This window comes from Falco rusticolus, chromosome 3 (genome assembly GCF_015220075.1).
Source record: "Falco rusticolus isolate bFalRus1 chromosome 3, bFalRus1.pri, whole genome shotgun sequence".
In the NCBI taxonomy this organism is placed as follows: Eukaryota; Metazoa; Chordata; class Aves; order Falconiformes; family Falconidae; genus Falco; species Falco rusticolus.
Genome location: NC_051189.1, coordinates 83,328,358 through 83,353,969, shown reverse-complemented (window position 1 = coordinate 83,353,969; position 25,612 = coordinate 83,328,358). Strand labels below are relative to the sequence as shown.

The following is a 25,612-nucleotide window of genomic DNA, read 5'->3' as shown; positions in this document are numbered from 1 at the left end:
AAAAAGTTTAGAATATTTAAAAAAAAAAAAAAAAAAAAGGTACAAAAACCCCACAAAACAAACACAGGGTATCTAAATTTAAACAATGTCAAATTATAATAAGATTATTCTAGGAAACTCTTCACGTGTTATATCTGCAAGACTGAGGCATCAGTTTGTAACCAAGAAATGTCAACTGTAATGTGCAACTATACTGTACTCTTCAAAAGCTAAAGACCATGAATTTAGACTGGGGAAAACCGTTGTCTCTTCCAGAATATATTGATATCCTTGTAGGAGCAAATACACTTTTAATACAGAATCACAGTGTCAATTAAATTAGAAAAGACCCTTAAAATCATTGAGTCCAACTGCAAACCCAGCACTTCCAAGTCTACCACTAAACCATGTCACAAAGCACCATGTCTGCATATCTTTTAAATCCTCCAGGAATGGTGACTCAGCCACTTCCCTGCAGTCCCATACTCCATATTTTGAATAACAAGGTAGCATTAGGATAAAATTTGTAATGGTGGATCTGTTACTTTGACTATAGAAGTTACAGTATTTATTAAAAGACCATTACATTAGTTGTGAGGAGAAGCCTGACTGTAAAACTGGAAAAGACAAAATATATTCAAAATTTATTGGAATCCTTTTTTAGACCTTCATACCTAAGATTTCTTAAGGTGAATGCGTTAAAATGTTTCTATGGAAGTCAGACTAGTGGTATTAGGGATCACCACTAATCAGCCACCAGTGATTCATTTAATACCGTCTGTACTATTCCAATAACTTCTACATTTTACACAAATATACTGCTTAAAAAGGGGTAAGCTGGAATTCCTGGAAATGATAATTCAGGCTTTATGCACAGACTTGGTTTTCTTTTCTCACTGATTTGGATGGGGTGGCACGGTCTTTTACGTCAGTGTGTTCTTGCCAGCAACATTTAGTAATTCATTCTGCCAGCAAGAATGCCACCAGAGATACTACATTTTTTTTCTGTCTTTTGAGGTGGTACCTTGCACATAGAAAACTGGATACTGGAAGAGGGACTGTATAGTAGAAACTAATATATCGCTTGTTGTGATGATGCAGATTCCAGAAAGGATAATCACTGTCAAGTCCCATTGTGTCAGCTGAAGCTGCAGTTGTTTAGTGATTTTGAAAATCAGGCAAAATTTATTTCAAATTGGAAAAAGTAATATTTATAAAAGAGCCACAGTCCCTAGTCATCACCCACTAGACCTCCATTTGAAAAAGTAATTTAAATTAAAATAATTTCTTCCAGTTTAGCATTTTGCCATTATTATTTGCTAGAAGACTCTGGCTACGTTTATCTTCAATATTACTTACTTCAATGTACTTGAATACAAGCATTTTAGTTGAATGTCTCATCAAAGGGCTGGCTTCTTAATCTATGAAATCTCACTACAATGAGTCAATATAAACCACAGATGGTACATATTTGGAAGCTGATGATGATGATGATGTATAGATTCGAATTTGTCAGGTTAACACTTCTGATGCCAGCTAGAACTTAGAAGTTGTCCTTTTAGAACTATTTATATGTAAATTAGGCAATTATCCTTTTTTTTTAACACTGTCAAATCTGATAACTAATTAACCCAAATTCTTTTCCTGTAAAAAGAAACCTCCAAAAAGAAGCATTCAATTTGATTTACATTATTCTTGTTCAGAACTTAGATACTATGAGCTATACTCACATAGGAGATCCAGCATCTGTTGGGAAAAGGGAAAACAAATCAAGATTTAAAATCCATTTAGTTGTTTAAAAAAGCATTTATTCTCAACATCAGAAAGAAATAAATTTGTGGTTTGAAAAGTTAAATTTTTTCTTTGGTTTTTGTACTAATGGATACAACAGATGATTTTGTTCTCCCTTATAAATATCTTGTGAAAAAGTACAGAAAAGTGTTTTAATCATGACTGTAATAATCAATTCACTGTTATCAAAAGAATTATTACTACTGTGTAACTTCAATCCTTTTTGTATTCTTGGATGTGAGAAAGACCTGTATTGAAGCATGAACAGATCAGGCTTTGGAGGGAAGTGTACTCATTGCCTAATTGAATATATAATTCATTTTATCATTCGAGTATATAATTTATTTTATAGGAAAAAACCCTACCTAACCCATCCTTTAGTGTGCATGCTCATTACTTTAAAATTAAGACATTCCATTGCTCAAGTGCTTGTACATAGAAGAACAAACACATCTAAATTTACTCTCTTATGTAGGCCAATTGAATTAACTTAGCTTCACATTTGAATAATATAAAAATTCACATAATGATCAGTAGAATTAGATCAGACTCATACTCATAATTTCTCTTACAAACAACATGTAGCTTGTTACAAATTTCTTTATAAAAACAGAAAATCTGACAAATGGATCAAAAAAAGTTGCAAAATGTTTATGTTTTTGCTGTGAAATAGCGTAATTTGTCTATCAAGACTAAGAGGACAGTTTCTATATGTATGTTTTAAATTACTTAATTAGGAAGTAAAGGTACTTCCCTCCTGCTGAATGAATGTTGTACAAGTTATTCATTAAAAAATATGTAAAATAATACTTGGTATATTTTAAGTACATTATTTATTTTGAAGTGAGTTCCTTTATTCTTAAATCAATTCCTTCAGAACTGATTTAGATCTGAATATTGATTTAATAAAAAATTGACCCTTTTTTTCCTTCTCTTTTTAGTTCAACAGAAGAGCAGTTTCACTGGCAAACACAAGGTAATGTACTTATCTACATGTATGTATGGCATATATTCTCTCCCAGAATTATTGTATTTCCTAAAGAAGATGGAAAGGAAAGCAATTTTTCTTTATGCAGGGTGGGTTTTGGGTTGGGTTTTTTTTTTTCATTCCTAGTGTGTGAAAACCCTACTTAAAAACTGGCAAAATTTGGCAAAAGTTGTTAGGGTTGACAAAAACAACGCTGAGACTAACATAGAGTTTTGAGAGGGGGCATCACTAAATGTGTCTCTTAACTTTTTTTAAGTCTGGACCTGAACTTCCTCATTTTGCTTTTATTAATCCAAGGCCGTGCTTTCAAAGGGTGGCATAATTTTCAGTATGTCCAGCCTCTGAATATGTGATCTTGGTATGTTCTCCATTCCTTCATCAGCTGTGAATGTTTAGTCACATGTAACTGGGTTTACCTTTTGCCTTTCTTTTATATTTTTATGTTCTTAATTTTATTACAGATGGTCAGAAGGATATAGAAGATGAGCTCACCACTGGTCTGGAGCTGGTGGACTCCTGTATTAGATCACTGCAGGAATCAGGGATACTGGATCCACAGGACTATTCAGCCAGTGAAAGTAAGTTGCTATAAATATGTTTTATAGAAACAGACATATTTTTGATGTGTCATGCTTTAACACTGAATGCATATCTCACGGTTTTTTTCTTTATTTGTTGGCAGAAGACAATGTAGTTGTGAGCAGGCAAATTGCCTCCTTGCCTTTGCAAGTAAATTTTTGGTTTTATTTGTAATAAAGAGAATCTCACTGCTAGTTTGTGAGGAAAAACACCAAATGTGGAATATATCTTCAAGAAAATATTTTGTGTTTGCAATATTGCTGTACTATACCACAAGGTCATGTCACAAAACTTCAGCATCACCACTACAAAAGTAACTTTCAAACAGCAGTTTTTCAGTATGCAAAAGTACTAAAATGAAACGTAGTGCGGGACTGTGGGTAATTCTAATGTCCCTTTGTAACCACTTGGCCAGGTAGCTGGTACTCCTTATGACTAAAATTTTCAAATGTATGCATAGGCAAAAATAGTTATGTGAACTTTTTAAAGATGACAAAGAGAATGGCGGCTGTAGCAAGAAAGCTGAAGTCTTTTATCAAAGGTTGGCTCACTAGTTAGTCATTTAGAAGCCATTCTGTTTGCAGAACTGTGTGGTGAGCGGATAGATCCTCTGCTAGGACCAGACATAGGGGAAGTGAATCAAGGCTAAGCAACAGCAAAAGTGAATGAGGGGCATGCTGCTCAAGTATCTGTAGAGCAGATGTCTACAAATGCTCATGAGTCAAATACACTAAGACAAAGTTTTCCAACAGGTTAACAGATCTGTTCTTCAGGTATAGCACTGGATATTGAAAAAGCAGGTTAATTCCCTATTTTCTTTTTTTCCCCCTTAGTTTCCTATCAGATACTCTGTTCCCATTTGTCACAAAGTATACCCACTTTCACTTCACTCCTACTGCAGCTCCTGATACTGCCTTGGCTTTTTGATTTTCTTTAGTATTCCCATAGATGTCCTTCTCTCTGCTCACTTGAGCCATTTTTGTCTTTTTCAATCCCTTGCTGCCCAATACTCTCTGACTGAGTCACATCTTTCAAGGTGGCTGCCCAAATTCAGCTTTCAAGAAACCAAAGGAGATGATCTCCCCTTCATCTGGAAAGGCTGATGATGTGACAGCCATCTTCCACAAAGCATCTCTAGCAGTGACAAGTCATTACCTGAAATGTGGTCATCAGGTGATGAAAGGAAGGCATTGCAAGTTGAATGCTGAATTTTAATTTGTCAGAACATTTGTCATTATTTTAAACCAAGATTTGCAGTAAAATTCACAGCTGACAGTCCTGGAACAGTAGAATTTTTTTCACTTTTCATATGTACAAGATTTCTGGGCCAACAATGTCACTAACACTTCTGTTAAGATGTTGCTTGATCTGAACACAGTCTGTGTTATGAACATCTGTTCAGACGTTGCTTGGTCTGAACAAAGTTGGGAAAGCATGGTGAAACAGTGTAAGCCCTTATAATTTACCCTGTTTTTTTCTTCATTTGGGGGTGAGGAGAAACAGATTAAATGACTAGCATGATAAGGTTTGCCTTCAAAATGTGATTCAATAGGGAAATGAAACTGAGTAGATGTCAGTAGAGGAGATTGGGGGCAGGAAGGGGCTAGCTTGGATGGGAAACCAGCAGAAACTGGCCGAAGAGATGAAAACTAAGAAAAAATGCTAGGGAAAGATGAAGACACTAGCTGGAGAGAAGTCTAGGTATGTGACGAAAACCAGTACTAAAGAAGATTTCTGGGGTGTTTCACAAAAAGATAAGACATAAATAGGAATGTAGGTAGATGGGAAGGAGAAATAGGAACACGGGCAAATGGAAAACAGCGATGGAGAAGAGGAGCAATAGAGATGGATTGTGTGTGGGACCAGCAGGGGAGGAACTGAGATTTGTTGAAGCAGGAGGTCCAGTCATAAAGTTGAAAGCTGAATTTGCTTGGTTGGATGGTTTGTTCATGGGATCAGGAGTTAGGTGCAAAGAGAGGGAACAACAGGGTGAGAATGACATTCAAGAAAGGAAATAGTGATAGTCAGGAAAGTTGCTGTCCCTAAGAAACAGAGGTCTGGGGAGAACAGGCAGGTACATGTGCTCACAAGTGAACAGGCTTCCCTGTAGGGCTGCAAGCTTGATCTTCACGGTCAGGAAATATTTCAGAAGCCTTTTGTCACAGTGCCCCAAACGCCTCTGCTTCAGGCCCACCTCATAATGAAACTAGATTGCTATTTTCCATTTATGGTTTTAATTAAAATTCAGATATATATATATATGCCAAAGCTAACAGCTGCAGCTCTGCTAATCATTCATAAATGCAATTAGGATGTCATATACTGGATTTTCTTCTTAGTTTGGTTTTTTTTCCAATTTAGAGTAAAATATCACAAACACATCAGACAGTTAAAATGTTAGTGTGTTTGCAGTCAAAAGACCAAAGTCAGGGCTGTCTGGACAACATCATTTGAATTTCTTATGACTGCATTATAAAACAATTATTATCATGCCCTGTTTTGTACATTTTCTGTCCATGCCTCATTTACCCAAAGCTAAGGCTCAGCTTGCATGGCATACTAGATGGGGGGTTTCATCTGGAGCACTTTTGACTTCTCTAAGCAATAAGTAAAACACACACAGTAAACGAAAACAAAAATCTCATATTTGACAGTTCAGCTTTACTCTAGAATTTAATTGTATCTCCTCTTCACATCCTAAAGTTCTGTTGTTATAGCTGTGAAATCAGTCAAATTACCTTCTACTGATACTTAATTTTAGGCATGCCTAGTTAGTTCGCATGTGTGCTGAGAACAACTGTAACTAGACACTGTGGAAGCACAGGCTCAAACATATGAAGCATGATATAAGAGGAAGTTTAAAACTCTGAGGTGTCCCACACATAGCATTTGTATAGACACTTTCAATCTTATTTCCTTCAATCTTCAAATAGAAAATGAGATCTATATAAATCTCACACTTCACAGGTATTCTAAAAATCATTATTTGTCATAAAATCATTATTTGAAATAAACGTTGAGTATCACTAAATAATCCACCAGCATGGTTTTTTGTTTTTTTTTTTTTCTTTTTCTTGGACATTTTTCAATGAAGGCCTGAGGTCATGCGGTAAAAAATGAGGCAACTACAAAACACTGATTAGCTTTGGATTGGGTGCATTGGCCATAAGACAAGAAAGGAGAGGAAGAGTGATGATTCAGAAAAGGCAACTTGGTCTGGCATTTCCTAACTTCTGAGCTCTTAACTTTACAGTTTTAGTTATGTTTACTTCTGCAATTGGACTGCATAGCTTTATTTTAAGTAACAAGGCTGACTCTGAGGAGAGTGTTTCCAGACTGCCATGGCAATTCTAATCTAGTTGAGGCGTTTTTTTTCTAAAAATCATCATGTGAAAGCCCGCCCAAGGGTATGACCACAGCTTCTTTTTCTGAACTATGCACATCTAGTCTAACAAGTTAATCTATCAGTAGTTCTGCCTTTGTAGAGGATTAGCGTGTCTGTAGTGAGAATCTTTATGATTCAGTTTCATGCACTCTGATTTTTCTCAGAATTAGTTTTAAAAAGTTGTCACATAGCAGGCGGCTATTACAATATGCTAAATCCCAAACATCACTCCACATGTGCTATTCCTTTCGTAGCAAATAAAAGCCATGAAAAAAAGTGTAATGGGACGAGTCACATGAAAGGGGGCGTACACAGGAGGGGTTCTGTATTGCTAATAGGAATGCTCACTAATTAACCTTACTGAATGTGAATCGGCAAATAAAAGAAGAAATAAGCTTGTATTAAATTTGTAAAACGCAAGCTGAGCGATCACTGTTTTTAAAGTATTTATCAGACAAAGACAGGCAGATTCATACCTGCTGCATGCTGTCTTGCAAGTGTTCTGTGCTGGTGCTGACGCTGGCACAGGGTTATACACATCTGAGGGGAGCTTCTGTACCATGCCTTTCTTCTGTTCCAACTCAGTGTAAACTGACTTCCCAAAACCATGTGTTTTCAGTTATAAGCGAACAAGCAAAAAGTAAGGAAAATACTAGAATTATGCAAGAATCTGCAGCTCAGTTGAGACCTGAACGTGTATCTCTGCGGTCCAGTTCCCTGTGCTGCAGTGGTTTCTCTTTATGTAACTATAGATCTGTCACCACTGCATCACTAGTGTTTACATCAAACATGATCTAACATAGTTTCTGTGGAGCCAGAGGGTCAGACGGGAGTTTGTCCTGTCCTAAGTGTTTGTGGGCATGTCACCAGCAGAACGATGGTGGTCCCACAGATACCCTCAGTCCCTAAGGGTGGGCAGGTATACAGGCTGCTGCTAGTGGCAGTAACCATTAGCTATGGGGAGTCCTAGGGACCAGCCTGGTTCCTCAGTGACACTGAGAGGGCACTTGATCTGTCCTTCTCTCTGCTGTATACATCACTGTAACACCCAGCGTGGCAGCTTAGAGCTGACTGCAGAGCTGGCTGCTCCTCTCTGAAACAATCTCTTCACTTCACCATTATGTCTTTCTAATGGGAGCTCAAAAATACGGCTTTTGCACAAATGAAGATAAATAACTTGTCACTTTAAATAGGATCAGGGGAAAGACCAGATATGTGAGAGCCAAGTTAATTGCATGTAAGACACTGGAGATGAGTCATGGGAGAAGGACAGGAGTGCACAGTTAAGTGTAGGACCTGAAATCACTGGGGGAAGGAAACATGCAGGGGAACGAAATTTAGTTTAGGACAGAGATAGTACTGGGGATGTTTCAGGCAGACATGAGACACAGGAGTACTGAATAGTGACTGTTGCTGAACAAAGGTATTTTCATGGCAAATTGAATAATTTAGTGGGGAAAGACACATGAAAAAAAATTTTTTGAGGGCTGAGTATGTATGGTGGAGAACAAAAATTAATATTGCAGATTAGAAAGCTTGGAAAGATGGGGGATGAAGGAAACAGATGTTTTCCTCCCTTCCCATTACTGCACCACTGTCTCAAAATCACACTACTTCAGATTCATTCTTTTTACTGCCTAGTCAATACACCTCTCTTTTTTTGTTGTTGCTTCCTTCTCCCCACCACCACCACCACTCCCCATTCCCCTGGCCACTCCATTACACATAAGAACAATTGAAAATGTAGAAAGCTTCATGGAAAGAAAAGAGAGTAAACACAGATATCCAACACTGAGTGAGGAAAGGTGATTGCTGAGGACCTTTGTCATTAAGGCTTCAAAATGTCACAGTCCGCCCTGCAGATAAGAGGGAAAGGTCCCGATGAACTGCCTGAGGGCCCCCAGATGTCCGTCCTCTGTGACAGGGAGAAACTGGAGGCATCTGAGCAATCGTTAAGGACCAAACTACCTTTTCCTGCCAATGTTTGTAAATTTATATTTTATAGATGGGTAGTGTACGAGTGAGATAAATGTGGAACAAGAGGAATATATTGGTCCTGTATTTCTTTCCCTCCCACTAGTTCCCCTGTACCCCTATCCCTGTGAATCATTAGCATGCCACATTAGAGGAATGCCATGATACTTGCATCAAAACCATTTCTCGAGATAATTAGCTGAAGCTCGTTTCCTTACAGACTACACTGAACCCTTACAGGCTACAGTGGTGGAGACAGGCAACGGTTACTCCCTCTGTCATGGCATTAGCAAAATGAGGGTTAGACGGACTGCTGAGATTACCAAGCAAATCCATTGGCACTTTCTTCCTAATTTAAACCACAGGCTCAAACGTCTCCTAATCCAGATGTCTCTTAATTCTATTTTAAGGTATCTATACTTAAATCTTTCATGCTATTTCCTTTGCTTCAGTCTCCACAAAATGAGCATAAGACCCGTCTTAAAAGGATTATGGGTCAGATTTATGGAGCTTTTGGTGTTCAGGTTTCTAACTGAAACAGAATTGTAACACTGTTTTTCAATTGCTTAATCACATCATGTGGCAGCCCTCCTTCTTTGCTCTCTAGATCAATACCACAGACTGCAGCCACAGGTTTTGTTGACACAGATCAGAAAACCTCTTGGATCAGTCTTCCATTTGTCTGATATTTTTTAAAAGCTACATTATAAATACTTACTTAAAAATAAGTGGTTTACATTGCAATTGCAGTTTCCCCAGCTAACGTTGCCAGTACTCCAATTTTTTCCTCCCAAATTTTGTGAATATATTTTTATTTATCTCTGTGATCCTATTGTCCTGGTGCTGAGGATTAATTACAGAATTCAGCACACCGATAAAGGAATAGAAATAATGTAGATTAAGTTTCTTGGCTAATACGATTTCAGAGTGCACTTCACTGAGGCTACATGTTGACAGAAATACAGTCAGTTAAGGATGTCTTAGTCCTTCTGGGGAAGAAAAAGTGTGGCTCACCACTGAGGACTCAGTCCCACAGTATCTTAAGTCTTATAGTCCCTTGAAACTATTTGTCCAAAATGCAGCACAAATAGGTAGTAATGCCATTTAGGTGTCAACATTTTTTCCTCTGAAGAATGATTTATGTTAGAAGAACCGATTATTTTTGTCACATGAAATTATATATAACTGTTGTATTAGACAGATGTGGTTTTCACTTAAATAACCTGTCTAATTCTGAGGCTAAAAAGATGGGCTAAGCTCTTACTCTCTTAATTCCATTTTGTTTCAGCAATTTTTTACAATAAGAGAGGTCCTCCTTACTCAGTGTGAAAGCAGATGTCCCAGTTTGAAGGAGCACTCCTTGTTCAACCTTTATGGTTTTCATCCTTTATCAGCTGCTTTATTCATAGATATTGAAAATGGATTGAAACAAACAGGCACTATTTATACAATGAATGTGTAAAAGGATGTGTGTTTTTTTCCCATCCCATAGCTCTTGCTTTGTGAAATTGCCACCTGTCAGATGGCTGACATGCTCAATGGGATGAAATTTGGCATCAGTAGACCTCACAATTTGTTGATAGATGAAGTTACTTCCATTTCATTATCTGCTCCAAGAGGCAGGGCGATCCAGCTGAGTCATTCTTAGTGCACACAAAGCGTTCTTGTGGGATCTCCTGGTAAGCACACACACACACTAATAAAATCATGTGCTCTTTGAGCGTGTTTCAGAACTGAAAAACACCTAGGAAGTATGTGTGCCCCTCTTTCATTTTAGGATTGGAGACTTTGGAGTAGGAGTGGCAGAAGCGAGTAACACAGGTCACAGCATCTTTTCTTCTGCTGCATTAATGCAAACCTGGCAGTTGTCTGACTCAACAGTTCTTAGCTCCAGATAAATCTCTCAGAGTATGAGGTCTGAGGAAATTTTGATTTACAGATGAAACCTCTGTCAGTATTATTTAGGGTAAACATTTATGGTTGGGCATTTTGGATGCCTCTCCTTATTACATCCATCTCTTCCAATACAAGCCTTTTCAGTATGTTGGCTGCAAAACTTCGGAGTTTCGAAGTCATCTTTGCCCAGTTGGTGATGGGGTAAATCTGAAAGATGGACACCTTTTGTTAAAGGATGATCTCACAGTTATTTGTTGTATGTTCTCACAGAGAAAGTTATACAGAAATTGTCTCAACTGTGGGTCAATTTCAGTCTTTTGAAGTAATTGTGAAATACTTAGATTTCTGAGAAATGAGGATGTTTCCTTTATCCACCTCCTCTTTCTGGCCCTAATCACCCTAAGTGTGAGCATGAAATAATTATCACGTCATTTAACATTGTAATAGCCACAGGCTGGTAACAAAGACCAAGACCTGCTTTGAGGAGCCGTCCTCAGCAGGAAATTAATGTCTTTACAAAATAGCTGACGATGCAGAGTTTCTTTAGATTCATTGCTAAACCCCACTAAGACATTAAGATTTGTTAATATGAAGCAGGCTCTAGCACTGACCCAACAGCCAGCAGCTCTGCATCAATGTTTACAGCTGGTGCTGCCTCAGGAAATGCTCCATCAGCACTGAGCATTCTGAGCTTGGACTTCATTGTCTTCATCCTCTGTCAGAGGCAGAGTTCAAAGGTCCTGAGAACAGCATCAGATGAAAAGATGTAGCTCAAACACTGTCATTCATTACTGCATCACCTTTGCTCTCACCACAGGTATCAGGATGGTAAAGGCCAGGTAGAACAGGCACATCTTTGTTGCTGCCGTATCAGTCTTCTCACTTTAAGAACATGAGTGAAGTTTCCCTTTTCAGTCTCTTCCCTTATGCAGGCAGCAGGAGACCACTGCAAACAGTCAAACTTAGGAGCGGAGCCACCATATGGGTTCTCACCACCGGTATTGCTGGCAAGCTTTGGTGTCTGCTTCACCAGCCATGGTCCACCATGACTTTTTGAAAGTGGAGTGTTAGGGACTGTGACTCGGGTCCAGCTGATCTCATTCTGCTTCGGTTCGCTGCCTGTCTTCAAGTTCATGTGTGGTTGTTTACAAGCAGGAGGCCTGGTGAAGGCTGAAGGAACCACGACAACTCAGGGAAGCAGCTTCTGCTTCCTCAGGGGTGGCAAAGGGGTTGCTGTGGCACCCTCCTGTGCAGGACTTCAATCACCTCAGCTCTTCTGTGGCCCTTCTGTAGATCAATAGGGTGTCTGGGAGTATTTACAGGCTTGTCAGGGAGAAAGTGCTAAAAGCCACTGGAGAAGTAATGTTCAAAACATGATGGTCCAGTATGTGCCCCTACTGTTGGACCTGGACTGCCACAGGCTGCCTCTTGCAATTTCTTCTCCTCAGGAAGGAATCTCCAGCCAGAGACATGCCATCTTAGCATCTCTCCCTAGCCCTCTCTTTTCCTGTGCTCTCTCACCTTTTTATGCTGTCCCATCTTTCCATAAACTACCCATTACTGTCTTACCATATCCTTATGTCTGTTGTTTCCCTTCTTGTTTTAGCTCGATCTTCTATTTTTCCAGTTCCTTTATCTTTTCTGTTATCACACATCATGAAATAAAGCCTCAGTGTTTTGTCCTCAAAACAGATGATGAGTCATCCTTGGAGGCAAAAAAAAAAAAAGTCAGAATGTGTTTTCTGTGTAAAAGTGGCCTTACTATCCTCACATTTTACACGCTTACGTAACTTCCAGCAAATCCGCATTGCTCATTGGTGTGTCACGTTGGGAGTCCAGGGGTAACAGTGACAACATCACAGCTATGTGATTTCTAATTGTCCTCCATTTCCGTACAGCAGCTTGTAGGCTGATCTTTTGTTTCCATGTGCCATCACCTGCAGCATGTTCCTTGGAGTTTCTCTATTTCTGGTTATGTCTATGTGATGAAATGTACTTTTATATATAAATTCCATACTGATAACGCGATACTACTTCATACCTCTGAGCTTACTTGTCCTGAGATGAATCCAACTTTGGTACCTGGTGTCATTTTATGCTCTGCAGCTGACTTAAAATCCTTGCCTAAAGAAAGCAACACCTCACAATCTGGCTTTAGTACTGGTAGTACAAAATGTGAATGTCAAATTAACACAGGAGCAGTAACAGCAGGTAAAACATACATGGAGGGGAGGGAAACGGAAAGGTGTGAGTCAAGACCAGGAAAGCAGGAACAATTAGTAGCAGCATCAGAGGTGGAAAGGAGGTAGTGATCAGCTTGTAATGCTGTGGCAAACACAAATCCTGCACAGGCAACCAGGTGTTCCTTCATCTACCACAGGAGGCAGTTACTGAAACTCATTAGAAAATGACAGTGACTTATGGCAGCATCTGTAGGAGCAGAACAAAGAAAGACTTTTGGCATCCCAACCTACAACGCAAAAGAACATCAGTAAATATTGTGTCTGTAGTATGGGCCAGGAAACAAATGCACCCACATCCTCACAACAGACTGACAAACCACTCACCCTACTCATGCCTTAGTGGCATGCCAGCACCCGCGTGCTCGGCACAGTTAGAAGAGCCAAGAGCCGCATCATTCTGGGATCTGCCGGTGCCAGCTTGTGAGCATAAGCAGTGTGTAGATACAGCCTTGAAAAAGAGGTAGTTGGCTTGTTAGCCTGTGTAAAATGATGTATGTGGAACAGAAAATTTTGGCAGGTATGGGTTTGGTTTTGATTTCCTTTGTGGTACATGCAGTTTACATAGCTCTCAATGAAGTAGGATTTTTGTGACTTCTGTGATAACACAGAGTAGGGAGTTGCCTCAGGTTTTTCCATTCTGGCTTTATAAATAGAGAAATGCATTTTCTGAGTAAAACGTGAGAGCTGAGAGTAGTGCACGTTTGTGGACACAGAAAGAGAAAGCAGAAACAAAAGGGTCTACTTTCTGTTTTATGGCAGGGGAGTTTTTGCCAGATGAAAAAGATTGTAATAATTTTGACCTTTTTGACTTACTTATTAATTAACTTCTGAGGCAGTGGCAGAAGTTCATGTTCTGAACTGGCTTGCCTCAGAGACCAGATAGCCTTTTTCATTTGTGGACAGAAAAGATTCAAGATTTAAGCCTGTCAAAGGTCAGGAAAAAAATGAGTTCCACTTTGCACAAGAAGAGGAAATCTGTTCTGTGCTAGAAGTCAAGTTCATAGAACAACATAATAGCACAGTAGATCTACTAATAACTTTTGTATTAGATCCATATATCTGTGAGTAGTTTTATGTGCTTTACAGTCAAAAGCTAGTAGGTGCTTTTTAAAATCATTAATATTATTGGGTTTTTTTAACAGTCTAATTTAGGTCTATCAGAAGAGATTTGTTGATTTTTTTTTATTTTTGATAATGCATTCAGCTTCAATATGAGTCATGTTTGTGTGATGTCTATAACCATCTGATTTTATTTGCTAGAAATAAAAAGGGAACACATTAGTTTAATACTATCAATACCAGCTTTAGGCTATGCTAGGCACAGAGGGTGACTAGGAACAGTTGACATTCACAGTTGGTCTTCCAACATATAAAATACTTCCAAAAAATTAAGATTAAATCATGCAAAGTATGTTCTTGATATACTTGGCTTTTTCTTCAGTTATCCAAGCATGCATTTAATTTTAAATGTAGTTATTCTTTGCAAAATGGGAGTCTGATAATGAAAACGCAAATTAAAAATTAACAGTTATTTATGCCAAAATTCAGTGTTTCGCAAATGGAATCATGACAGTTCCTTCTGAGTTGGGGCTTGCTGTCTGTGTTGCTGCATGCAGTGCCTTCTCCTCTGTGTAAGTTTCTTCTTGTTGTCACATTCAGAGATTTATCTAATCCCATCCAGAAGCCCAGTTCGAGCACTGTTCTCCTGTGGTTCTATAGCCTGATCTTTTAATAGGTACCAATCTTCTGTTACGCTGAATTGTTTTGTGACTTCTGCCCCTCCTAGTACTGCATATCACCTGCAGACGTTCACAGTAGTAACATGGTCACTATTAGCAAATTGTGACATTTGTGGAAAGAAGTGATTTATTTTCTTCATGTAATTCACATAATGTTTACCTTAGGCCACTGGCAAGGTTTTGTTGGCAGAGGCTTCTCACGGAGGTGTAACAAGTGCCAGCAGAAATTTTACTGCCAAGAGAGCTCCAGATCATTCTTCGATATCCCTAGTGGATATTATTTTTCCTCTTTGTGTCCTCCATAGTGCAGAAATGTAATTTAGTCGTTATCCTTGCTGCCTGCCCGTCTTGTTCCTACGTTGTTTTTATATATTGCTCCTATAAAGCATGTCAACCTTACTGCCAATGGTAAATGACCTCTTTCAGAGACTATCTGATTTCGATATCTGCAGAGTTTAGCAAGTGATTTCATAAAATATGTTTAATCTTCTACAAAAGAAGTTGTTTCATCTTGGGGCCATTTAAAAATTGCAGTAGTAGGTTATCCTTGCTTTTAATCTAAATTTAGGATAGCTTTTTCTACTAAAAATAAAATAAAAAAGAATGTAAGGGCAACTTATTTATTCAGAGCTTAAGTATGTATACACCTATTGTTGCTTAGTGCATGTCTTTAGGTCTTGTTCTTTAAAATTGTCAGTAATTCTCTCATTAGTAATGGAACTCCAGATTTTTTTCCCTACACTCAAACATTACCAAGTAATTACTTATAACAGAAGATCTGGCTGTATTACATTTCATACAAACATCTGGATTAATGCTATGTGTGGTACAGTACAGAAAGCAAAACGTTGACTATCTGAGTAAATAACCCTGAAGACAGCCGATTACGTCAGGATTTCTTAGGCTTTGCTACATTACTTGTTCTATGAGTCTGATAGTATTTCATATTTGCAACATTTACAAACTTCCATAAGACTTTTATGTAAACTCACTGGAAATCCCGTTATCTTTATAATCCATTGCCTAAACATTTTTGCCATAAAAGCTATCTATCCCTAAAGAAATCCTTCCGCATTAAATACTTACTTACTAAGCTCAGCTATTGAAGAACTGCTTATTTCTCTCTGGGTTTCTTCCTGTCCCTCAGAAGTGCACAGTCAGCGAATTTTAACCACTGGGCAATATTTTGCGTGTGCCAGTTTTGAAACATGATTCTACTGAACACTAAGAGGAGATCACATTTGCCACTCTGCAGTCCTAGTTTAATCACACAGGGTTCCCTCTTCTTTGGAGGCACTTCATTAGCATTATGCAGTAGTTGGAAACCTGGTAGTGTCAGACATCGTCTCTGAATTAGACATTGGTGCTATACCCCCTGCCCTGAATCTGGGATTTCAATATGACCATTAAAAATAAGTAATCAAAAAAGAACCATTTACTTTCCAGTTGGGATGCAGGCCTTACTCTTTTCTATGTACTTCAGGACTTATGTTTTTCTACAACTTCTTGTGGACATTTCTGCTTCTTTGTTATGCCTTGGAGTAGTGATTTATTATTTCAAATCCTAGCCAACACCTCTGTTTATCTCTTACAATAACAGCAGAATTTGTATTTTGTGTAAAAAGCATATTATCAGCACCTAATGAAACTATTTGCTATTCTCGGTTTGCTTACTCTTGAAATAAAGTGTTCTTCATCTTTCATTCCAATAATAATTAGGTCAGAAAGAGAGTTAGAAGGGATATCCTTGTATTGTTCCCTTACATAATAGTTTCAGCCTAGTTTTTGCATCTTTTCTCCAGATATATATAATTTATAGAATTCTTGGATGAAAATGAACTTATTCTACATTTCTGAATGCATTGCACCCAATCCTATTTTCCAGTACCTAAGAATAGGTTCTATAGCAACACTGAAGCCCTTCTCTGTATTTCTAGGTAGAACATAGCCTTCTTAATGCTGGTAGAGCATGGTATTGCATATAAATTACTCTCCCTTTTTCTAGAACAAGTTTGTTTTCAGTGTGCTCATTTAAGAATTGCTGCTTCTCATCTAAAGAGATAAGTTTTTTTCATACCAAGGGAGCTGCTTCTGATTTAGCATATAATTTATTATCACTTATTTCTTAATTTTTAGTATTTCCTTCCCCCCAACAACCACTTTTTTCCCAACATTCTTCATTCCTAGGGTACAAAATACCTTTGTTACATTGCAGCCGTGGCATTTTTTCTTGTAATATAAAAGTACTGGTATCTTTAATACTATCTCCTAGAAGGCAGATCTTTAAATATTTTCCTAGTACAATTCTAGTACTAGTCCTGGATTTGGAGGGAGAATGGGGGCAAGGCTTGTTACTAGTTCTATTGTAGCTGATTGTTATCTTCTGTTGGAGATCTGACTAACAGTTGGCTTGAACGTCCTTTTTCTGTGGAATCTGTTTGACCAGTTGTAGCTGACAGGATTTATTTTTGTCTGCAGATCTTAGGTTTTGCCTTTCTTTAGTCTTTCCTTTTTCTGCCTGTAATTAAGAAAACATCATTTTTTGATAGCCACAAAGGTCTCTCGTCTAGTTCCCAGTGTTTCCCCCCACAATTGCCCCCCGCCTCCACTGCTTCTGCCTGCACTTTTTGCACCTTCCTCAGAGACTAGGAAATGGGGAAGAGGGGAGAGATGTCTGAACTTCAGTGCCAAGGGGGCTGCTCCATGCCACCCCGAGGTACTTCCAGGGCTTCCCTTCCCCTCACTTACATTACTCAGCTTCCCAAAACCACCCTAAATCACCTCAGCAGGAGAGTTTCTTCAACGAATGTTTCAGATGACCTCAAAAATAGGCCATACTGGAATGCAGGGGCTTAAAACAGGCAAACAAATGTTCCTTACCCTTCTGTTTTGTACGGGAAGTTTACTCCTTCTTTACTGGTCCCAGCAGCTGAATTCTGGGAGCAGAACTTGGAAAACAGGATGTACCAGATGCCAAAGAATTTAGCATCACTAGGAACAGGTCCTTCTACCTTGTCTTTTAACTATCCTTCCCTCTTCTTTACTGTCAAATACTGTGGAAGGACACTGGCAGGTTACCATCAAGAGCTATCCCTGGTTTTATTATTCTTGCAGTATAGTTCCGGGATTCCCCCAGCATTCCAAATACAGTTGAAACCTCAGAAATTGAGTGACCGCTTTGCAGATATTCTGACCTCATCCTTTTTTTTTTTTTTACACTCTCTTAATCATCCATTTCTTTTGCAAAACAGGGTAACAAATACAACTAAGTTTTAGAAGCAGTTAGCAACTGCTTACCATGAGTACACGCACTTCAATGAACTAAGGAAAATACCAGGTTATAGGGTAGAAATCAATATTTCATGCTCAAACTAAATGACGTGAGAGGCAGAAGAAACAGTAAGTGATGACTTTTTGGTATTTGAAATCCTTAATTAGGCATACACTAACAGTTTGGAGATGGTTCCTCTCACTGGGATGTGAGGCACCTCAACCTATTAACTCGGTAAATGAATGTTTAAAGGACATTAAATTAGTTTTGCTAGTCCTTTCTTTCAACTGTTACCCAAATGAGCAAAGCAGGTTGAAGAATGTGTGAAGTGATTAATCACACTAATTAAACACACTTTATTTACACTTACTCTACAATTTATCATTACTACTTCTGTCAATTGATCGAAGGTGAGTGAAGTGTTGTTTATAATTGGTATGGGAGACAATTAAATGTTCGTTCCTAAACATTTTAGTCTATTTTCTCTGTCAGTTACAACTGGCATCGCAATACATGACTGACCAAATGGAAATGTGTAACACAGTAGTAGTGCTCCACTTTAGTACTTACTTGGAGAAGGAAATGTGCCCTGGTAAACTAACTGACTTTAAATCTTAAGGAGAGAAAAAAACCAAACAAACCAAACTTCTCCTTTAACTTGCATGATATTTCTGTTGGGAACTTCATATGAAAAGCTAAGTAACAAGTGTGCAGTCACATCATGGGGGCTGACTAGGTATATGTTTCTGCACTTTGTAGTGTAATTATTTTAGCCCATTAGAAGTAATTATTGCACAGATTTTGAATACTGAATTAATCATGCCCTTATCTTGTAATAATATAGTATTATGTGGAAATTGTCATTATATGGTAATTATTTTATAATTGAACAACTAGCAGATAATATTTTATTTAATACTTCTTCCATGATAAATTCTGTAATATATTAGTCCTGTTTCATAATTCAGCCTGGTTTTGTTTGTTTTGAAGGTTGACCATACTATTGATTAGCATCATCTTGAATTGTTACATATTGTGAAGCTACAATTTGTGAAGTATTCCTTGAGATACTGCAGTCTAAAGATTAGGAAACAGGAATAACTTTTCAGACGTTTGGCTGGTGGACGCTAGGGGTAGGCTGTCATTGATATCCCCATGGGGAACAATTTCTTCAGGTTTTTTTTCTGTGAGTCCTTTACAAGAATCCCACATTCATCTGGTTATTTTGCTTTGTGACCCAGCAACGGCACGACAGTATAAGACAGAAAAAATACAAAGTTTTCTTGAGTCTGTAATGGAGACATTCCACAGATTCCTACTACCTTAACTTGCTGCCCTGTAGGTAAAGATACATATCACAAATACTGATTGTACTTAAATCTTATCAGACTTTATATCATTTATTTGGTTTTTAAAAAAAAAATCTAATTCATGATCCAGTAATATTACAAGTAACAACATTTAATAGGATGTGTTTCCTTGCCCTCCATCTCTAATCAGTGTAAGGTCCAGCCTCTCACCACTTAGAAGACTGCTTAACTTCTGAGCCTGGTAAGCTCCTTGGAGCCCAATTTCCTACCAAGTTTCTTATGTGAGATAGGCTTCTGCTTATGACCACTATGGGATAGAATTCAGGTGAGCTTTGCTACTTTTGTGGTCACTAGACAAGGCCCTACCCCCTGGGGGAAGGGAAGAAAACGAAAACATGCTAACTTGGCAGCTCTCGTTCCTAACCAAGTGCCCCTGGCTTTTCAACTGCTGTCAGTGATGATGCCTATTTTTGGTCATCTTTTACTGAAGCTCCAGTCAGTATTAATGAGTATTCATTGAGTCAAAATTCAGTACTGTGCTGATGCACATCAGTCTTTTTCTTTTTTTTTTTTTCTCCCCCCCCCCCCCCCCCCCCCGATTTTTAAATGTAATGTTGTCTCTGCTTAATTTGGGCATCATAGCACCTGGGTCTGTGGATCACAGCAGCCTGCTGAGCACCCAGCTTCTCCTGGGGTTTGCTTCCAAGCCTCCAACTTCCCTGACCCCCCTCTTGACAGAAGCAGAGAGATACTGTGGAAGCTGTCCTTCTATGGCTTGTGATGGATCCTATAACTCACTGGTTCACATTTTTTGCCATACTATAGTAAATGCCATGGATCTGCCTGTTCTGTGTAACGCCAGGCTATGCTTATTTTGTTGAATGCAACATGCCAGGAAGGTAGCAAGTGTGGGCTTCAGTGCTGCTCTCTCCAGTGGTAGGACTCAGAGCAGGGCCAAGTCCTGCACTGCATCTGCTTGTCTTCCCTGCTTTGCTTGAAGTAAGTGTGCCAGGTACCCTCAGGTGCTCCAGATAACTTAAACTATTAGGTTTTTGAAACAAAAATAGTAGCCATATAGTAGTCAATGTAACTGCCAGTAAGAGGGGTGGGTAATTAATTAAAAGAGCTTCACAGCCTGCCCCCTCCCCATACTGTCTGAACAGGTGACTGCTTTTGTCTCTGCAGACACAGGTGCTGGCAGGCATGGCAAACCATAAAGGGAACACCTGTTTCCATTCTCTGGTTCCCAGGAAAGTCCTGTGCTCTCCCATCACCTCTGAGGTTTCGTTGTGGGGTGGCTCCCTGATGTAAGCATGTTCTTCATTCTCTTCTTGCCTGATCTTCTCCATGTTCCAGCAGCTTTCCCCAGCCTAAGCGCACCATGGCTGTCCCCCAAGCAAGAAGCACACCCTGAGCTCCTTACTGAGCCAGGTTACAGCAGCCAGGGGGAGGAAGACAGGGAGACTTTCACCAGCCTGGGGTTGAGAGGAAGAGGAAGGTATTGTCTGCAGTCCAAACTGGAGACAAATGGAAGAGTTAAGTACAATACCTTGCTCCATCTTTTGAAGTTAGTCCACTGTGGCATCTCTTGCAGTCTGATGGCTCTGACTTAGCTTCCTGAATTTGCACAAATATCTGCTAGTATTTTAATATAGGAAGAAAGTGGCACTGACTGAAGCAGTGAAAATTTGGTACTATCCAGTATGAATATTCCAACACTAACATTCTTTCACAAAGAAAATAGGTGTTATTTTTTTTATGTGATGATGAAAAAACATAGGGGAAAACAGGTAGTTATATCTTCCCCATAGCCCCAAAGAGAAGTAAAATTTAGTATGAATTTTTAAAGCAACACTACAGATCCTTGGGATCTGCTAAATTAACCCTTGTGAAGCTGGTAGTGTTTGTTCTTAAGCTTATTTTAAATTGGAGATTGGTAGTTAATTATGTAGCATTAAGGGAACAAATAAGACTGAATTGTTCTAGCAGTCAGCTAGTGATTTGCAGTGCCTAACTGAAAACAGAGTTTCTAGCTGCCTTAAATTCTCTGAAAACAAATGAAAAATATTTGCACAACCATTTTCTTATACCAACACAGCAGAGTTTAAATTTTTGCCAGGAAAAACAAGTAGTTTGTTGTCAAGAGCTATCAGCATATAGAAGTACATAAACAAACCACTTTGTTCTCTTCTGGGTGAGCTGAGGGGTCTTCAGAAGGTTTGATTTTGCCTTCACATTGAAATCTCAAAAATGTTAATGAGAAAAGTGATCCATCTTTTCCATATCAAACAAGATGGGACTGCTTGTAGTCCCTAAATCCTGAAAAACAAACTTGAGTTTTTTCAAGATCATGCTGATTGATCTCAAATGTTTCATGGCATTTGTATGCTTGGTTTAGACGGAGTTACTATTTACAGGCAAGCAGCCACAACTGCATTCTAGGTTTGCTTGAGAAATGTGGGATTATTTAAAATTTAAATATCTGGCTGTCTCTCTCAAATGACGGTGTAATTACTTTATTGAAATGTATATGTTTTAATTGATCGTTACTACTTGTTAAGGTACAAAATAAAAACTGCTATACAATAGTTAATAAATTTAAAACCATGTGCTCCAAACTTTCTACTCTTTTTTTTTTTTTTTTTTTTTTTTAATGGTTTGGATAAGTTTCTTAAAGTGCATGGAAGTGTTTAGGCTAAATGGTGCAGAGAACCCATGTATGTGATTATAGCTGGCTATGTAAATCCCCTAGTGAGCCATAGTAATATGAAAGGAACACTTGAAAGCCAGATGCAATGAAAATTGAAACATATTGAGTTACTAGCATGTGATAGTTTAATCATTATTTAAGCTTTAGAAATGTCACGGCATAATTACTTTCAGAATGAGTACAAACACCTTCATGCACAAAAATTGCTTTCTTGCTGCAACTTTTGCCCCTCCTGGGAAAGTTATGCTTTTGTGATTTTTCTGAACTTAATCATGTCACTTGATCACAGGCAAATTTTCAGTGAAAATTAAAAATCCAAAATATTAAATAAAGTCTACAGATATATTTTAAAACTAAGCCTGTATATTCTTCATGCTCTTTAAAAAAAAAAAAAAAAAAAAACTGTGAAAATATTTCTTTCATTAAAGAACAAAATTTGCAAAAAAAAGCACTGAAATGGGAAAATGCTTAGTAAACCCTATTTTCAGTCAGGGAACGAAAAGCTACCAAATGTTGGATTTAAGACAAGCACCCATGCAGGATTAAGTTCAGCTGTCCTATGCATGTGATAGGTTTTTAATAACCTCACAGCATACCTAGAGCCCTGCTTCCTTCTGTACTTGTACGGAAAATGCAGGGACCAGAAATTACTTTCTAGATTTGTCCTATACCTGGAATATTCTGATGAATGCAATTGAATTTGCAGTATATATTGTGTTGATATGTAAAATAGTGTCATAATTCCAGTCTCCATTTAGATGCAAACACTTCCACTTTACATAGCCGTCCTGGTTTCAGCTGGGATACAGTTAATTTTTTTCTTCTTAGCTGGTGCAGTGCTGTGGTTTAGATTTGGTGTGAGAACAGCCTTGGTAGCACACTGATGGTTTTGGTTGTTGCTGGGTGATATTTATACTAAATCAAGGACTTTTCAGTTCCTCGGGCCCTGCCAGCGAGAGGGCTGGAGGGGAACGGGATATGGGGAGGGGACACAGCCGGGACAGGTGACCCCAGCTATCCAAAGGGATATTGCATACCATGCGATGTCATGCTGAGTATGTATAAGCTGGGGGAAGAAGAAGGAAGGGAGGTGACATTCGGGATATGGCATATGGCCGTCTTCCTGAGTAACCGTTACATGTGCTGGAGCCCTGCTGTCCTGGGGATGGCCGAACACCTGCCTGCCCATGGGAAGTGGGGAATGAATTCCTTGCTTTGCTTTGCTTGCGTGTGCAGCTTTTGCTTTACCTATTAAACTGTCTTTATCCCAACCCATGAGTTTTCTAACTTTTACTTTTCCAATCCTCTCCCCCATCCCACTGTGGGGGGAGTGAGCGAGCGGCTGCGTGGGGCTTAGTAGCTGGCCAGGGTTAAGCCACGACCACAGCCTACAAAGTTTGTTTGTAATATGAACAGTTCAGGTTGTTTTTTGGAAAATACCAGTTATAAAGATTCTACCATTTCTGAGAAACAGGCTAGGGGAAAAAATATTCTCCATGTTAATTTGGAGGTGGGGTTGTTTGCACACTTTCAAGTGGAAATTTTTTTGGAGCAGCTATACATCCTCGTAGCAAAGACTTAAAGGTCATAACATTTGGCCTTTGTATCAGGAATGTACTGGGAGTTATTCTGAAGAAATAAATTGGAATTTTGCTATTGTGAGTCTTTTTAAAACTGAACTTTTCACATGCTCTGTGGGAGCAAAATCAAGGCAGTCATTTCACGTCACATAAGGCTTGTGTCACCTTCTATGCTTTCATGAGCTTGTTAGTGCTAACCAGAAGAGGAACCTATCATCCCCATGAAGCTCCTGAATATGCTGTAGATAATAGCTGTTGGGTTGAAGGTAGACTTCTTTGTAATTCATTCAATGGCCAAAGCATAACCCTCTAGTCTTGTATTTTGCTTGCTGGGCCCAGACGCCATGGAAGAGTAAGCTAGTTTACTGAAAATTAAAAGAGACTAAAATTGATGAAGGCATAGGGAAGGATTAGGTGGGCATTCTTTAATGTAGCTCTTTGTGTGTGGAGATAGAATGAGTTCACCATTAAAAGTGGTTATGGGAGGTCATGTCTAAACCACATGACAATGTAGTGTAGGAAGAGCCTGTCCCTGTCTGATAATTACTCTTGTGTCAAAAATTGGGGAATTTGCTATGGACACATGATAAGCTAAATCACTTGTACATGAACCTAATTAATATTATAACATGTTTTGGTTTCAAAGAACAACTTCGTAACTGTGGAAAGTGTCACTGTTCATGCTCTTGATATGCACTTCAGTCTGCCAGCCCCAATTTAAGCTCGCTGCCCACATTTTGCTTTCCTGACGGTGAGTGCTGGGATGGGGAAGATAAGATCAGCTGACAAAACAGGCATCCAAGATTCACTGAGTTCAGGGTGAGTCCTACATGATGAGAGAAGCTATTAATATTTTAAGGGCTGGCATCCATCCCTACACGCACTGAAGTATTACATCATGGTGTGTACAGGACAAAGTGGCAGTAATCAATAGAGCTAATGTGCTGGGGGCCCAGGGAGGGACAAGTTAGCATTTACCATGCAGAACAACTGGATATAATTAAGCGAAATAAACAAGGCTTATCCTTAGAAAAGAAAACTCATCAAGTATTCTGAGCTGAAAACCAAGATTTTATCAAATAGTATGGTTGGCTTTGTTTAGGCTTACAAATTCTTCACCAGTCAAAACCATACATTTTTTGCAAAGAAATCAATGTAGTCTGTAGCTTGAATACAATGATAATGATGACTGAGTGCTAAAGAAATAATTTAATGTATGTGATTTTTATTACTGGAAAGCCAAACTGTGAAAAGTTGAAAGCACATACATCTGATAATTTCAAGGCTCACTCTACAGATAATACAGGTATGCTCTTTCACTGAGACTTTCTGACTGCCCTCAAATCCTGTCCCCACAGGACCCAGCCTCCTTTCGCAGAGTGCACTCCAGCTCAATTCCAAACCTGAAGGGTCCTTCCAGTACTCAGCCAGCTACCACAGCAACCAGACCCTCGCCCTGGGCGAAACAGCGGCTGCCCAGCTCCCAGCCCGCAGCAGTCAGGCCAGAGGTGCCATCCAGAGCTACAGCCAGGTACGTGTTCTGAGCAGCACGGGTCTCTCACACTTGAAATCATGTGGGGTGGCTCCCAGGAAACAGACCTGTTAGGTGCCTGCCCGCACGTGAATGTCTGCCTTACTCTCTGTCTCGTTCAGTGCATCTGCAGCAGAGGGGAGCTGCCACCTTGATTTTTGTAAATCTAAAGTATGTTGACTTGCACGGTAACAAAATAATCCTGATTAAAAAGGAGATGTACATGCTAGTTGTAGTTACTTACTTGTATATATATTTTGGTGACATAAAAAGGAGATTTACATGCTAGTTGTACTACTCATTTGTATATATATTTTGGTGACAACATGCTTAGGCATTTAAGGACGAAAATTTCTGTAAGTGCACTGACTAGGAACTGTAACTAAGGTTTAGAATCTCTCTTCGTTGGCATCAGGTATAACTGAAAGCAGTGAAGTGCCAGCAAACAAAACCAAAGTCAGACTGACACCAGATGCAAAACCTGCTTGGGATACCATGCATCGCCTGGTGCCATGGCCTAATCCCAAGTGTAAGAGTGTAAGAATAATTTTTGGCCTTTTTTTCCCCCTATATTGCAAGACAAGCAACTTATCAGACAGCCACCTGTACATTTCAAACATTTTGAAAGATTGTTTC

At 38.9% G+C, this 25,612-nt stretch overlaps 1 protein-coding gene across 9 annotated transcripts in view; it reads left to right on the top strand.

The window, feature by feature from the left end:
* CTNND2 (catenin delta 2) overlaps positions 1 to 25,612 on the top strand; it is a 679,250-nt gene that overhangs the window by 353,968 nt on the left and 299,670 nt on the right. For all 9 annotated transcript variants that reach the window (XM_037380649.1, XM_037380646.1, XM_037380644.1 and 6 more), the window contains 3 exons: positions 2,712 to 2,746; positions 3,220 to 3,336; positions 24,804 to 24,976. In XM_037380649.1, coding sequence (XP_037236546.1) covers positions 2,712 to 2,746; positions 3,220 to 3,336; positions 24,804 to 24,976 — 325 coding nt within the window. The remainder of the gene's footprint in view (positions 1 to 2,711; positions 2,747 to 3,219; positions 3,337 to 24,803; positions 24,977 to 25,612) is intronic.